Source organism: Centroberyx affinis, unplaced genomic scaffold, assembly GCF_046629955.1.
Source record: "Centroberyx affinis isolate AG114_WGS23_722 - 3 ecotype Tasmania unplaced genomic scaffold, CSIRO-AGI_Caff_v1 ptg000246l_1, whole genome shotgun sequence".
Lineage (NCBI taxonomy): Eukaryota > Metazoa > Chordata > Actinopteri > Beryciformes > Berycidae > Centroberyx > Centroberyx affinis.
The window spans coordinates 252,767-270,602 of NW_027278929.1; the positions used below are offsets into that span (position 1 = coordinate 252,767).

The following is a 17,836-nucleotide window of genomic DNA, read 5'->3' on the forward strand; positions in this document are numbered from 1 at the left end:
TTATTGCACTGCCCTGGAGTTTTGCAGTAGGAGGAGGGGAAAACGAACATTCGTGGAACATGACCAGGAAAGAAACCTGGTCTGGGTCTGGTTTGAGCCAATGAGAGAGTCTGTGCAAAGATCATATCTGTGATGAGATGAAAACAGAGAAGACAAAGTATGGACGACACAACAATAGTTTTGTCTGTAAAGAATGAAGCCTTGTGCGTCAGACAGTTCAGTGAAGTTGAATATGTTTTTGACACTTTCAGGCTCGTGCTGAAGTGTCTGCAGTGTCGAAACAGGTTGTACGATCACGTGTTTGGGGAGGGCGGGGGGAGGGGAGGCTTTTTTCCTGTAATTTCTGGCAATCGTCCAAAGGCCCCAGGTGTCGTGACCGACCATCAAAGCTTGGACTACCAGGAACATGAGTGACGAGGAAACACACTCTGAAGACACTGAGGCGCACAAGGCCTGTTATCATTCAAACCTTTGAGTCCTCATCTCTGGGGTTTCACTGATTCATCCCTCTTTCACCCTCTCCTTTTCAGTCCTCCTCTGGCTCTTTGATTCTGTCAGTATTGAGTTACCTACTGGCCCACAGGACAGTCCAGCCAGGGAGAGCGGTGATGTAAGCCACCCCCTAGTGGACAGGGAAAATTTTGTTTCCTGGACACACAAATACATACTGTTCATCACTGCTGAATGAGAAAATTCTTGTATCCTCAAAAAGGCAACTTTTCATTCATTTAGGAAATTATTTAAGAGAATATTTTCAGGCACTTCAATTTTTTATCATAGGGTTTGAATGGGCTTCATGGGCTCTGGGGTATTGAAACTTGCTTTATCTAATATCTATATATGAAACCTTCTCGTCCCCATGATGCCAACAGTTCCTCAGGGCGATCTAACACTCAATCTCTTTCGTTTCCTTTTTGCATTCTAAGCATTGTTACAGCACCTCTCACGGGGCTGAGAGATGAGGGAAATGCATTCTTAAGGAGTACGTTGTGACTCTGATGTTGAGATGGGCCAGGTGAGCTGTCAGACAGCCACACACCTCAGTGACAAAGAGAGGAGAGAATGGAGCTACGTGGACATGCTTGGCCATCAAGCACGTTGCCAAGAGGCCTCCTCGGTCGCTGAAATATGGAATGCAAATTACACCCGTGTAGTCTCCACTCTAGAGATTCCTGTCTGCAAGCCAAGTGAAGAATTACCCTTGCAGTGAATCACATTTCTAGCGGATGAACTAGTGAGTTGAGATTCCTCTTGTTTGTATTCATTCAGGAGACGGGAAATGGTTCTGTTGCTGGAGGAATAATCACTTCTCACACTGAGCCCTTTTAGAAACAAAACTGGGAGCCAACTCTAACCAAGAAGACGTCAATAAAACAAGCCTGAGAGATATTTCTCACAATGGTCTGAAGGAGTGAAGAGGACTCCTGACCTGAATCAATGATGCTGCGCTGAAACTTCATGTCAAAATATATCATACACTAGTCTATACCCGGGAATGCAACTCCACGCAGACTTGCCTAAAGTGTGCATAAACAGCGTAAATTTGGGAAAATTGAAAAATCAGCTTCGTCACTCCCTGGCTATGGCAATGCTCAATGCCCATGTGCAGTTTGGCCAACCCATCGAGGAGCAAAATGGATGCAGACAGACAGAGTTTTCCTCATTTTATAGTAGGATGCTAGTGAGTAACTACTGACCTTTGACCTTGGCAATGACCGTGCCAGCGGCTCCCAGGATGTCCACAGAGTTGAGGGTCTGGTGTTTGCCAATGACAGCCTTGAGGACACGGAGCAGCTCCCCCAAACGCTCCTGGACCACCTGCTGGAGACCGGCCTGGCTGTCTGGAAATGCAAAAAAAAGAGAGAAGGCACAGCTAGGTCAGGCAGGTGAAGTCAAATCAGCTCTCACAATGGTCCCTTACAGTACAGTAAAAGAAATGTATCAAGCTTGACAAGACTAACAAAAGCTGCATTAGGTCTGGAGCTCTACCATAGACCGTTCGCAGTCACGCATTTTTAATCATCTGCCAGTCAAATTCACCGCTGTGACGTGACACGTTTTGAGTCACAGGTCACCCGATGTCAAGATAATTCTTGGCATTCTTTTGGTGTTAGCCACCCATATGACACACTTACTTGCCTAATGCTTTGTAATTTTGTATCTATGAAACTATGCTGTCATCTGTTGTCTAACCCAGACAATTCCCTTCAGGGCTAATGAAGATTCCACTGTTCTAATCTTTTTTTTGTGATCAACTTTTTATTGAATTTCTCTATAGAAGGGGGTTCAGACATTTTACACTGACATTTAACGTTTTCTTATTCTATTCTATTCTATTCTATTCTGTACGAAGTGGATGTGCAAACAAATGAAAAGTGCAAGACATACAGGCAGTTGTGGTTGAGAGACACTGAAAGACCCATTTGTTGCAACATGAAACAACGACGCAACCGTTCTGTAGAAGCAGAGGCTGACACTGAGCTCAACCGAAAAGACACGCATCTTTGCAAACAAGACAGGTTATGCTGTCTCGGTCACACTGTCAACATTGCTACACAGGAGATGATGTGTAACATAGAGCTCATGACGTGTTATTTGAGTTTGTGTTGTCGGATGGGAGGCAAGGTGATCTCATGGTTTAAAACACATCCGGTAATGTAAGAGTCACAGGTTTGATCGTTGCAACAGCCATTGTGTCCATCAACATCTATATGAGTCCTTTTGTGATACCTGAAACTGTTGCAAACACATCTCTATAGATTAGCCTTTTTATAAAGTTTAATCTTTGTTTTTATGTCTGTGTTGTTTCAATATGTTTGTTCATTTGTTTTTAACAAATTTTCTTTGTGTTTCTATTTACAGATTAGCCTCTCTAAAGTTTTACCTATGTTTTCATGTTCATTTTGTTTAAATATGTTTGTTTTAACTTGCTTTTATTGTTTTTATACCTCTGCTACTTTTCTGCTACATGAAGCATTTTGTAACAGTGCATTTCAAAAAGTGCTATATGAATAAAATAAAGAAAAAAATAAAGCTTTACTTACTTATAGGTAAGTGTGTCAGCTAAATGTCCACATTGCGCTCAAGGTTATTAAGTAAGGCTAACTTGTGTATCAGCAAATTTGTAAATTGCATACCAATAAAAAGGGCTCCATTGTCAGAGTCCAGTGTCATCGTTTGAACCCTCACTGGTAACAGAGGAAAACGCAAGGCTTCCACTAACTTCCTTCCCTCTCACGCATGACGCTGACAGGCGCAGACAGAGCATGATTGCTAGGGAAAAGAATGTACAAAATGCATTTCGATTACTTCTGTCTACTTATTTTGTTTACTATATGACACTCTCTGTCATTCTGCTATGAGAGGCATGCCTTTCATGCATAAACTAACAAATTATTGAGGAGAAGTACCCCTTTTGTAACCTTTATTTATTCAACCAAGGGTTTTTCTGACCATGTATGCTGCCGCAGCGCCTCCGTCCAGGATTGACTGAACAAAGAGCAAGTGAAACTATACTGGCCGATTCTGGTGAGGTTCTTTTTTCTTGTTGGGGGATGTGGAGAGCTGAATTTTCAGTTGTCATGAGCGTGGTTGTCATGAGAAGTGCTCCTGCACTTCTAGCCACGCATGAAGTATGAACCAGCCCTTACTCACTCACTTTTGCCTATATTTTCCCAGCAAATCTAGGGATTCAAAGTCTCAAGCATGCCTCTCTAATAATATAATGATAAAACAAAACAGAGTTAGAATGTGTTTTACAGTCAATAAAGCCCTATAGGCAAAACAAAAGCCAATAAGAAAAACAATAAAATGCAGACTTGATTACCTTTCTCTAATCTTTAAGCCACCCTCACCCCCATACCGACAGGGGGAAGATAGTCTTTCCCCTGGTCTGGTGTAGGCTAATCAGTAGTGGCTCTGCAAGTTGGCAAAAGACAATAGGTGAGTTCATGTCTAACTCACTGTTTTGGAAGGAGCAGTGGCACAGGCTGCAAGCAGCAAAGTCATCTGTTTCTCATCAAGGCCACCCTACCAGGGAGTGGGCTGAGATGAGAGGCTGAATTTATTGGAAAGTTCAAAGGAATTACGGGGGAGTGAAAATGAGAGCTTTGGTGTGTGTATGTTCAAATTCAACCCACACACCCACCCTCACCCATTCTACCCCTCTCGCCTTCATACACACAAACACTAATTCAATTGAGTGGTGTAAAACAAAGTAAACAGACATAATCCAGAACTGAGACACAAGCCTAGACCAGCTGTGATGCTACTTCATAATAATGTGTGAAAAGATTCTGAGAGCGAATCACCTGTTGAGACAACTAACTGAGAGCGACAATCTGTCATATGGGACCATTTCTTGGGTATCCACATAAAAAGGCAGTGGAAAAATCGGTTCACAACAGGTCAGAGAACATGAAATAGAAAAGGTGGGAAAGGTGTTTTTTGCATTATAGGTTTTTTTTTACCATTTCTTGGGTAACACACTCTCTAAATACACAAAAATTCAAGAAACACAAAAAGGTCCACCTCGTCAGCCTGAATCTGACCAACCTCTGACCCCAGCCCCTCCCAGGATTACAGGCTAACACCGGCCTGAGGAGCAGGGGGCTCACCTACAGGGTGAGAGGTCCCTCGCGCTGCCACTCACACTTTGAAGTTCCCCCCTCCTTACTGACAACGACAATGGGCCTTCATTAAACGCCCTCCCTTTCCTTTTATCCCTCCTCTTCAGTTGTGGTCAGCTGGGTATTTCTGGCGAGCTCGCTAGTGTTTGAAGCCTTTCATATGGAAGACGTGTGTGGGTTGAGTATTAGCATATGAGAGCCAGGCCTAATGAGGTGCACACCTGAGAATCTTCACTTTGAATGAGAAAAGTGGAACGTGACTGAAGACGCTGCAATGAAAGATGTCAATCACAGCTGTAATGTGGGCTAGGATCGCTCGTTTCCCTTTCTTGCTGAAAGAAAAGATTTTAATTAGTGGAGGAGAGGAGTGTGAGGAAATAACAAATTGGGTGCTGTCAGTGATGAAGTGGTAAAAAAGGTGGATAAACGATTAACTCCAATCGGCGATCAACAAACGGCAGACAATTGCTGCTATAAGCACACACAAATTACATTTCCATCAGTTTAAATTCTGTTTTATTTTCTTGAAATGACCAAATTTTATTGTCATTTATGCCAGCCTGATCCTACTTGCAAAATTGTGTACTATAAATTCATATAACAAAGATTTTTACCAGCATTAAAAAGTGGGTAAACTGTTGAGGTGTGTAGAAATAAAAAGGTGTTCAGATAGGTTGAGCCTCCACTCTGTGCGTGTGTATGTGAATAATTAGGCTAGTTAGATCATGGCTAATTCTTCACCCTAAAAACTCCGGATCAAAACATGCAAACAAAGGAATTCTATTACAAAATCCAGCAACGGGAATAAAGTTATCAAAACAAGATCAAATTTTGTGTGACAGTTCATCCAAATCACCACCATTGTTGCTTGTTGAATTGTGTGAGAGGCTCTGTGCTCAGTGCAGCGTGAGGCAGCTGGGACAAGGCTGGTAAAATCAGTGGTGAGCGGTTTCATTGTCATGCCACCAGGAAGCACACAATGTCTCAGCACTGCTGTAAATTGGTTTTGTCACAACAATGGCATCAAAAAGTTCACTGGAAATTCGCTGGCGATGGTGGGGGCCGGGCCATTGTTTTGGTGGAGATAACAGCGCTGAGGCGTGGGGCTGGGCCATATTGTCTAAAGGAAGACCCCCTGCCAACTCCGCCGCAACTCAAGGCCGCCTTGTCTTTCTCTACAGTGGCGAGATGAGCGGGCGTCCCAGCCACGCTTCACGCTCGGTCTGTTCTGTTTGTTTTCCCCAAGATCAAGACCTCTCTCTCTTCCAGGGAAAACTTTCACAGCAAGAAACAGTGACTGCCTAACCCTAACCCTAATAATCACTATTGGCTACTTCAACAAGAAGATGCATTTTTCTCTTAGTGGGAATTATTTTAGGCAGCTTCCTAAACATTTTATTCTTGTGCTGTTCAACATCCCTATGCAACACAAACCAAGGTGCATGTCAGATAAAGGCTTTCATCTATATGTCAATCACAATCGTGTGCAAAGGAAACAAAAGATAAATAAAAAGTGGATTCTGTCACCATGTGTTGCATCTTCTTTTCAACCAAATTCCAAATTGAAAGATCCCCTTAGCCTGTGTGGGTGGGCTTCCACTTGTGTTCTTTAAATAATACCTCCTAAGGTAGGTTTAAGTGGAGACACAACTTCAGGAGGATTTAATAAACAATACTGTAGCTCAAACATTTGCCTTGTGTGTGTGTGTGTGTGTGTGTATGTGTGTGTGTGTGTGTGTGTGTGTGTGGGGGGGGGTCCCATTGTGTCTAAGAAAGCTCATTGTGTGTCTAGTACAGAGAAGACCAACGTAAACCCAATCTTCAGGTTGCCTGCGCGAGGTCACAGCCTCTTCCCCCCACTGATAACAACAGGCAATCAGTTGGCCTGTCTGGACACGCAACCTCCCCTACGTGAAACGAGCCTCAGCAGCTCTGGTGGTGACACAATACTACTTGGGAAACAGCCGCAGGGCTTTGCTGAAAGGCCAAAGAGGCCTCACTCCTCCAGCAGCATCCCTTGGGGGGGGTGACTGATTTACACCCACACCAACAGATGATTTTCAGCGGGGAAGTTGTTCCCTTCTGAAGTGTATCCATCCACCTCATTCCAGGGTGCTGACGCATCATCCTTCGTGCTGACTCAGTCATCACCCCGAATGCTCCCCAACAGATGGAAACCTTCCTTCCCCTTGAGAAACCAGGACTATGAGCTAAGCAGGGATTACGTTATTTCAAAATCCAAAATCCATACGTGTCTTCAATCACAAGGCCAGTGATCGTGGACTGCCCACTGTAGCAGATATCTCTGGTGTTCCTGAGCTGCCTGCAACCTGATCTGCGACAGGTGGAATTGTTTGGTCAGGATTCCAGCTCCAAACACTAATTTCCCCGCCTGTCCAAACAAACGTAGCTTTGCTGGGTGCCTGGCCCTCCTTCCCTTGCCTTGTTTGGAAACAGAGTAGGCTCCAGACACCACACAGACAGTAAACAGCAGGCACTCCATAAACAGCTACCTGCTCCCAACCTAACGGTGAACTGCACTTTGTGAGGTCTGGCGTATCTTCACAGCCACACTAATTCCTTGACTCTTCATTGCATGTTTGGGTGACTTTCTTCACATTCTTAGTGTGAATCAATGCGTGACCCAACGGCCTGGACAATGAACCGCAGTCTCTGAGGTACAGATACATGGGAAGAGGTGGGACTGAGCAGATACAGGAAAAAAAACTGGAAAAAAACACCAGTGGGGCACACACTCACCACTGCTCAAAGATTCCCATCCAAATGCTACCAGGAATAAAGAGAGACTGGTATTAGTGAGTTATGTGTACCCCACTTGGACCCAGACGCCCCATGCACAACTATGCATGACTTTACCGCAGACACTTTGTAATAGAGGATTTTGAGAATGAATCACCGCCTACCTGGTAAAGGAAGTCCGTTTCTGTGGAATGGGAATGTGTCTTGGTGGCATGTTTGCCTAACTCATGCATAAAATATGGCCTACTGAGTTTGGCAGGGAAGTGACACAATGAGGAATCTAATGAGTTATAGACCCAGGTTTACTATGTTTTTGTTGTGTCTGTTATGTCAAAGTTGAGCAAATCTAACATTTGCTGTTTTTAGTATTCTACAAAAAACAAGTCTGGCCCACAAAAGAGCACTTGCTGGCCGTGGCCTCAGTGCGCAGGACTGATCCACGGTTGTAAATTTCAGCAGGTCCGCCCAATCGCCAACAGCGGTGTCTCCCGCTAGCAGACGCTCTAGGGGCCAGTCCACCCCTCGGCATGACCAATCTCCTAAACCAAGATTCAGAGCCCATAACCATAAATCCCCACCCCAGGAAACACACCCCAACCACAAGCTTGCACAAAAACATCCTTCAGCATCACAGGGGAAAGTTACTGCCCAACAAATCTCTCCTTTCTTCCTCCTAAGAGCAGCAGGCCATTAAACCATTATGGGCAAGGATTCTGCTTTTCTTTCGATTGAAGGCACCACCCGCAACCATTTGTGAAGTGGCCACTTAGGTTGGCACAGTGGCGCTTGTGTAAGGAGGAGGGGATATTTGTGGTCACTATTGTTGGATATGTTTTGCACAGACTCCTGGTGGCCTATATGGCTAAGTTACAGGCTCTTAAACTGAATGATAACTGAAAACCTTCCTCATTCTACCAGATGAGGATATTAGGAATATAATGCCAGCATTTACTTACTAATTAGCCTACTAAAGGACATAGACTAAGTCATCTTGAGTGGCATAAAACTGCAAACCAAACCAAATGCAGTGATAAGATTGACAACCAAGTCCACAAAAAAAAAAAATGCTTACAATGAATAACAAGCTAAATACTTCAGACAACGTGTCCCAGTAGGCCTACACCCACACAGTTTCCAAACATTTTTATCATATGTTTCACTGAAAGAAGAGTCTGCCCTTCAAACAACTGCACAATTGGAGACTGGCACTGTGCGAGACAGAACAATGCAGTTCAACTGGAGCACAGCCAGATCTTATCAAAGTGTCATGATGACACCAACAGCTGAAAAAAGCCATGGCATTCATAGTGGAACAAGGGCTTGTGAGTCAGCCAGACGTCTTCCTCTATATTTAAAGACATTTTATACTTCTTACCACATTGCATTACACTGTATGAAGAATAAATTCACTGGAGCATAGTAGGAGGGAAACAATGTTCCAGAGTTTACGTTTGTTCAAACAAACTGTACAATGGCCACTATACATTGAGTAAATAAGCTTTTAACTTCAAGCTCCACAACTATGCTGGGAGATGTTTGCTCAACCCTGGAGTGGAACTGTAAAAGTGCTGGTGCGAAACACTTTTGTTTTCCTTTCCACCTGAAGCTAGAAGGCTGATATAAGTAACCTGGACTTTCAGGAGCAAAGAAGCCCTGAAGCAACGAGACTCTCAGACTGTGTCCTGATGGCTATCTGCTGCTGTAACTGCAACAAAAGCCATTAAAGGATATAGCCTGATCTTGTTTAGCCTTGTCGGCCTATACACTATCCATAACTTCCACAGCACATTATCAACACACATTCCTCAACTGTTTTGGCTTGATAATGAAGGCAAACCACTGAGCTTGATGCAACTATTTGGAAGATTTCAATACATTCTGGCAGAGAAGCTACATTTCTAGGTGAAATTTATGGCTGTTATGTTCCCTTGTGGTCACCAAAGTAAAGGCAAAACAGGGATGCAAAATGTTGAACTAAATGGGGCCTGTGCTTAGTATCAGAGTTTGTGCAATAGTGACATTTTGTAAAATGCCTTTGCATAGAGTGAAACAGTAAGTTCTCCCATGGAAAATTTTGGTTGTACATAGCTCAGATGGGTAGAGCACGACATTAAGACTGTCAGGGATGGGGGTTTGATTCCCCCGGGGGCCACCCATGCAAAAAATGTATGCACTCATGTAAGGTACTTTGCGTAAAAGCAAATGGCATATATTATGCTTTGTTTCATCTGCTTCAAGTGCTGCCATCCTTCCCCTGAGATATTCCCTCTGGACTCACTCTACACTCATCCATTTTCCAAACTTTCCCTAACCTGAAAAACTGAAATGAAGGACGATCTTGATAAATGTATAGCATATATTTTTAAATACTATCTTTAGACGGTATGAGTTGTAGATACAAGCACAAACCTAAATGTAATTATTCTTAGGAGAGTTTTCATAGTCAATCCGCCTCACACCTACCATTAGTCTATTGAAGGCACTATAGCTACAAGTGAACATTTGTTCTAAAGGAATGCAGAGTATGCAGGAGAGTGGGGGGATGGGAGGGGGACAGCAGCTCGGCTCTGTGTGGAGGACTCCTTTTTCATCCTGATTAAAACCATTAGCCAAGCTGTCTTTTGCACAGCAATGTAGACTCAACTTCAAATTTCTGATTGAATAAAGTGTGCAAACACTTTCATTGTAAATCGCTCTGTTCCTATACTGTACAGTTACTACCGCTGTACTATTACTATTGGATGCTTGTAATATTGACTACATAGGAATTTACGCTTGTTCTACTGTTGCACTCATTGTAATCTGGCTCTTGATAAGAGCATCAGATAAATTCCTAAATGTATTGTAAAAAAAGAGAAATGTTAGGCCTTAGCTATCAACAATAACCCATGATAATTTATTGAGTGGTTTAAAGCACCATCACATGGTTGTATTTCTGTGGGGGACTGAAAAAATCTTTGTGGTCTATTTTGTTACTGCATGCTGTGCACTCATGACTGCATGGGTTCATTTTCCAAGTCTCGCTGCTGTTCTCTACCCTCTACCTCTCCTTTCAAGAGAAAAATGATGGTTTATACTAAGCTATTTGTTGATAAAATGAAAGGTTGACACTTTGTTGTTTACCTTAGTAGTTAAATTTCACTGAGATATTATAGCAAAGTATTCCAATGAAAAGCAGGGGGTGTGATGCAGAGTTGTGAGAGGGCAAGGTCCAGCGGTCAGCGGTGTGTGTTGGTGGAACGTGCGAGCGGACAAAGATCATCTTGGGACAACAGGCAGACAGGGACAGGGGTCATCTAATCAGTCAAAACTCCTAGAGCCTCGCATTCTTTCCTCGAGTTACATTCCTTGACAGCTCGACTATTGTTGGATAGGCAACTTCGCACAGCGCAATTCTCACTAGAGCTTGGACTGAGGGCCCAATTATGGGAGAAAGTGTAAATCTACACTACAATCTGACCTCGGGAACCCGTAGGTGTAACTTTGCGGGTGTAATGAATGTGGTAGGTCTGGTTGACTCAAGCTTAAGCTCAGTGATACAGTTCCCCCGTGGCTCTCCGTCAACCCAGCGTGCTGCGTGTGTGCGCTACTTCCAGCTAAAGGCCGAAGGGCGTCTCGCGAAGAAAAATAAGCATCATCTCAACTCTGCAAAGTGTCCGTATGAAGAGCAGCTATGAGGTTCACACTGAGTCAAACCTCCCTCTCTGCAATAGGAATGCGAGCCTGCCAGATCCCAATGAGGCGCAGGCTTTTCAGGAAAAAAAAGCATTGTGTCGGTTTCACACCGTACTCCAGTGACAGACCTGTCCAAATATGAAAAGAATAACACGAGAGCTGGCATGTGCCTCGCTAACCTCCTCCCCGCCTCCCTCCCTACCTCGTTCCTGCTGTTCTCAGCTTTCTTCAACCACATGGAAACCTGCTGGCTGTTTTTCCTTTGCAGCAAAAAGCTGACACATGCTGCTAACCGCACAACACAACACTATGGGCAGAGATGTAGCAAAGGGTAACCCTGCCTTAGCTCAGTTTGGCCACCATTTCATTTGTGAAATAGAGTTTACCTGCATTTTTAACCTGATATAAATCTTTATGATCTAAATTCATGGCATACATTATAGCAGGTACTATCACACTGATAAAATTACATAAATAAGGCCTTTTCATGAAAATAAAACAGAATTCAATGCTACATTCCTCATCACAAGTGGGAGTTCATTTTTAACCACCTTTTCAACTAACCATTACTTCAGAAACCATGGTCTCTTTGTGTTAAATTTGGTAGTGATAAACATGGTCTTACAGTGTGACCAGCCCAATACAGGCCTTACAGAAGAGCAAGGTGAAATGTTTATAAAAACAAAAATTCTGATTATCTGTACATAAACTAAAGGTCTAATCTGAATTTTACCACTCAAAATACAAAAGAAACATTTGATCAAAATGCTTTAAACACGTGGAATACGCATTAGCATACTAAAATAAATTCAAATGAAAAAATAGACTCTGCAATATATTGTCATAGATAATACTGCAATGTATTGGTATCATAATAAACACTGTTTATAGCATACTCCTAACTTTTTCGCTCTGCAGGCGAGTGTTATTCACCATTATTTTGAACTTGTTCTGCTTGTCCATCTAATGTGCTTATACCTAAATAGAGACCTTCTTTAATTCAGTAGAAAACAGTCCTTTGTGTGATGCTTTTCCAGACTATGCAACCTGCCTGACCCCTCAGACTAAAACAAACAAGCCATTAATCCAATCCAATTATGGATGCAAACACACACAAACACACTAAACTGGACAAAACCTAGACATCCTGGGAAAAGGAGATAGCCTTCAGTTACACAGCATCATTAAGATTATCAAATCACCATCAGCTAGAATGGAATTAGCATTGAAGAACCAAAAAAAAGCATGTTTACTTTGAATTAAAGGAAACGTTTACAACCAAAAACAGAGATTATCAAGTCGCCATCAGTTAGCATGTGGCTGAACGTTGCAGGACGTACAGTATGTGCAAGCTTTAACTCAAAGGGAAAATTCACCCCAAAGCAGATCAGATGTGTTATTCCTATAGTCCTGATCATTTCAGTTATTTGAAACATGAAAAACTCCTTGCTTTAAGGCAGAAACAAGAGAGCCAAGGCGATAATCGGTGTCTGTCTTCAAGAGATAAATCCGGGAACTGCTCCAAGGCCAGAAAATAGGAGGCTGACTTTGTGGTCACTAACAATACTCCGGGTATGGGTTTACTGGTATATTGCCTGGATCATAACAATCAAAAAAAAAAAAAAAGAATATTTTACATGCAAGAGCTCAAACAAATATTATATGAGTCCATTTCCAGGAGAGAGCAGTTTTTTTTTAGCTGTCTCAGATCACAGCATACATCTTTATGTCCAACAAAGCTAGTGTTGACAAAACATATTTCTGATTTCACTCATGACCTACTTCCATCACTCTTTTCCCTGCTGTATGTTGGTCTGTGGATGGTTAGAGATGGTTTGGGTTTCAACCCTTCAATTTATGGGAAGACAGAAATGGTAAAAGTAACACAAGACAGAGAAAAACCCAACTCGCCCACCAGGCTTGGCTTTTGTCACCTTGTTATAATGGAAATTATTGTGCGTCAATATAAAGTTTTGACTAGACAGCAAACCACATCATTACGGCAGCATCTTGTATGACCGATGCCCACCAAACCGCTGTCATTGAGAGAAGAATAACAAAAATGAACTATCCGCCCCAATGACAAATAGCTGAAAGATATTATAGGGTCATATGGGATGATTTCATCCCACCCGCTGAATAAGAGCTGCTGTTCATGGGGAGGCAAATATCCCAAATGTTTCTGTGACGGCTCAGAGCAACACTCAGCACGACACCGAGGCCTCACTCCTCCAACCAGAGGAATGGCTAAACAACGCACTCCCACTGCCCGACCTGCATCTGGATCTGTGTGTTTGACCGTGTGTGTTAGCAGTACCAGTAGGAGTAGTAGTTGTGGTTGTAGTAGTTTTGATAGTGGAAGTATTACTTTATCGATTCCACCGTGGGAAATTCCGCTATCACTGAAGCACCTCAAGTGATACGACAGACACCATAAAACGCAAGACAGGATGAAATATATTAATATACATAAACATACAGTAAATCAACAGCAGTGCCTATGCTCCTGTGAAGCCTCACAGTGTGACACCTCAGGCACTGAAGTGTGTTAATCGTCACACTATAAACTGACAGTGCGCAGGATGGCCTGGCTGTCACTGGCATTACATGAACACAAACTGTGGCCTTTAGTTACCCTACTGTAACATAAAAACACCTTACAGTACCATGAGTGCATCCATATTTCAGCCTATAGAAAACTCCCACTAGCTCCAAGATTGAAAAACTTAAAAATGCACAATGTCCAAGGCAATCCAGTAAATCTTCCCTCATTACTGGATGTAGAGTGCCTTGGACATTGCAGCTCCTTTTTCTCACTGGACGTTTCAATCTTAGAGCTAGTATCTCAGTTTTTATAGATTTGATATGAGCACCTATAAACATAAGGACTTTCACTATTTTCTCTTAATCTGCAAGAGCACCAAGTGTTACTTCTGTCATTTTAGAGACTGTTTAGTGTGAGTTTTCTCTTCTCCGTTGCATATGTTCTCTCTTCTTGTATTTCACACCTGATGTGGCCTGTTATACTGTACCATGTTTTTCTTTGAAAGGAAAATCCACCCTATAACACTTTTTACACTTTTAAAAAGCTATTAGTGATGTACCTTTCATTTCTGGGACCATTTTGTTGTTCAGTGGTGTATTTCCCTGATTCCTGCGGAAAACTGCCCAAATATAGACGACGTGACATCACACTGAGATATTTCCATGCACAGCTATGATGGAATTTGATCAACGGTAAACTGATCAGGTTTCAGCGTGTCAGTTCCTCAGAATCAGAGAGACCAATTTCTCCACCGACAGTAGTCTCAATAGACCAGAATGCAATGCAGCCACAAGACATGAGTTTTGAGTAAGGGGGATGACTATAGCTTGTTCTCTCCTGCTCTTACTATACTATCGCTCTCTCCGCCTACACATATAACCTACAGGTGAATGCAACAAGTTCAGGCCCGTTCTCTGGAGGTTGTCGAAAGTCATTCGGGGAAATGTAGGAAATCACTGAATTAAGTAGATGAAGTAGTAGAAGTAGAGGGTGAGGAAACAACACCTCATCACAAAATAACTCCTGGATTGCGCTGAGCATCTCAGATCGATGATACATAGCAGCGTAATAGTATCCGAGGTGGATTTTTCCATTAAGTGTGTCAGTTTGGGTCGTTACACTCTCCCCTGACCTCTGCAGCCTCTGCGTCAACACCTCCACATTCCAGCTCCTCCTCAACTCACCTTTAGACTGGAAAGCCTCCTTGAGGCTGAGCAGCACGTCAGCGAACGTCCGCACATCGTTCACCAGCTGCATAACGTAGTCCGGGTCCACTCCTGGGCGCCCACCACGCCGGACCCCAGCCCCATGCTGCTCAGAGGGTTGGGGTGCCTGGAGCTGCGGCCCATATCCCAGGTCTTGGTGGATCCGGCCGACAGAGATCCTGTGTGGGGGTTGGAGATGTGCCGTGGCAGACCCTGGGCACGCTTATTCCCACCGCCACCGCCTCCACCAGCACCGCTGCTGCTGCTGCTCTTCCGTAACATCCCAGCGGCCAAAGCTGCTGCGGCCAGGCCGTCCTGTCCGGAGGCACCGGGCCAGCTAGCCCCTGAACTCACCACTCTGCCCTGCTCCCTGGATGGCTGGCACTGAGACAGGAGGAGGAGGGAAAAGGGGGGTGGGGGGGGGGGGGGGGGGGGGGGTGAATGATGATGAATGAAGACTGCATGAAGGCAAAGATAGATTCACACACATTCTCCACAAGCTCATGAATCTACGACTGAATCGTTAAAGGCCTGCTATACATGTCTAGTATCCACTCAAACAAAGTTGTACTTAACAGTTTAAAACTTACAGCAATTGCATTTTCCTAACCAAAAATCACTATAATATTCCTATAGGGACTTGTAATGGGTCTGTGGCACTCAATAGTGAGTTTACAGTTACCTTATCATACTTTATGATATTTTTTCTTTTGTATCTCCTATGACATAAATAAATTCCTGTCTAGAAAATGATCCTTATAGTCGACTATAAGGTTCTTACCAAGTGTATATTTTTTTGTCCATAGTTGCTGTAAAGTAAATGTTTACTGTTGTAGGTGTACACTGTCCTTCTAAAAATAACATTACTATACTTTCTTTACGTATGGGTCTTTTTAACGGGGTCTACACAAAAACAAAACAGGCTACTACCTGTAATCAACTCAAACAGTTAAATAAGACCAAAAGAGTAAAATACACACGGGATAACTGCAATTCTGCTGTAACAACACAAACTATACGACTCAATGTTTCTGTTTCCAGACAAATTACAATGAAAACTGATGCTGAGGTTATAAACATCTACCCGGGTCGTAAACTGCCTTGCTGGCAATGAGATTTTCATCCTAGCTATCAAAAATACCCTACACAAACTCACCTGCTCGGCAGTTTATTGACATAGTGGCAAAAATATCCAAACAAAACGTTGCTTAACAGAGCCGGTTAAACAACAAAGGCATTTTCGTTAAAAAGTAACATCAACAAAGGCTGAAAGTTGTCCGTTTTGAAGCACTGTACAGAGAGAAGTAGTATCGGCAACCCACAACTCAATCGCCGTTTACGAGTCGGATTTGTCACATGACGCTTCCAGCACGTTTTGACTGGCTGCCTCCTCTCAGCGGATGGCTCTGTGATGCCTTCATGTCCGGTCGGAAATATTGCAATTCCGACTTTAGCGCACACGTACGGCCCAACAAATAGGTAAATAGCTAATATCCATTGATGTTATTTGAATTTGATTCGTTTTTACCGGGTGACGTCCCGTAGCCTACTGTAATTTCTACGCGATATGTGTGTAATCCCAATGGACCATTCAAATACTCACCTACACCTCCACTCACACACACACAGGCTGGACATTTGCATAGCCTTTTATTACAGACATGTCTATTCAAATTGGATCGCTATTATCAGATGACCTCTGAGTCTGCTTTACTCCAGATTATTATACCGTCTGGACTTAAAAAAAAAAAAAAAAAAAAGTCTACAGATGGCAGATTTGTATTGGATAGCATTAGAAACCGTTGGTAAAGGTTACAACACCTCAACCAGCTCGAATACTGCTTACAACTGAGAAAGTCGTGTTTTCAGTGATAATCAGGTGATAACCAAGTTTTTATAATAACCAAATTGCCGAGATGTGACGTTTAGGTGCAGAGGGCATGGAAGTCGTGTAAACAATTGACGGTAAACATGAGCCATCCGTTAACTATTGTCTAATAAATCAATTAAAACATCAATTGCATTCCTGATGTACATTTTCCTCTTCATTCTGCTGCTGCTGCACAAAGTAGCTCTGTGCCACTGGAACAGCCACCAAAAACTGATTTTGTTACATGCTCCATTTTGTTATTACTTATATACGACCAAAGGAACTTCAATGTGCGATGTGCTTTAACCTCTTGGAAGTACGAGTTTATGATGAGCACTTTAAGGCAGCAACATACACATACACGGACAGTAGGTGTACTGTTCTTTGTATCAGACCCCAGTTTACATTAGGCCTACATACATATAAATATATATACAAACATACATATATACAGTATATGTAGGCTATATTATATATAATGTATAAGAGGTATGTAATGTAATAATGACAATAACAATAATACCATAATAATTAATAATAATAATGAATAACAATAATGATAATAATAATAACTATATTTCTGAAAAAATGTGAGTGTGCTTGCTGATAAAGCAACAGTCATATTGACTAGGGGGTCTCCAAATGATTTCTAGTGGTTGTTGGGTGTTACTAGGTGGTTTCTAGGTGATTACTACTAATAATAATAATGCTAATGTGAAGCTTTATTGATCCTCCTTAGGGAAATTCTCACCTCTCTAATACACAGGGAGGTCAGAGGTCAGAGGTCAGCTAAACATAGGCCTCTGGAGCTGATAGGGATTTTGTGTCTCATAAGGACACTTCAGCAGGCCAGATGCTTGCCAACACAGGTGTTTGATGAACGATGGCCTCTTAATCATAGGCTACACAGTTTACATATAAATGAAAATAAATATTTAAGTATACATTCAATTATATGTCTACATGCTAAATGCATTGACATTTTAGTTGTGGCTTCACAATGATAACTGATAAAAATGCAGTGTTGCTCAATTGTTTCACTTGAGCATTAATACATTTAATTTCACAAAGTAGGACAACTTTTGAAGGTCAACTATTACCAAAGATCGAGCAGATGATTAACTGAAGCTGTGAAATTATAAGTGATATGGTG

The 17,836-nt window shown here is 42.5% G+C and overlaps 1 protein-coding gene across 1 annotated transcript in view; it reads right to left on the minus strand.

The window, feature by feature from the left end:
• The window catches only part of LOC139665363 (rho GTPase-activating protein 29-like), a 33,192-nt gene extending 17,052 nt beyond the window's left edge, over window positions 1-16,140 (minus strand). Inside the window, 4 exon segments of the mRNA XM_071544362.1 lie at window positions 1,698-1,841; window positions 14,793-14,886; window positions 14,889-15,197; window positions 15,970-16,140. Coding sequence (XP_071400463.1) covers window positions 1,698-1,841; window positions 14,793-14,886; window positions 14,889-15,095 — 445 coding nt within the window. The 5' untranslated portion in view covers window positions 15,096-15,197; window positions 15,970-16,140.
• Between the last annotated feature and the right edge of the window lie 1,696 nt (window positions 16,141-17,836).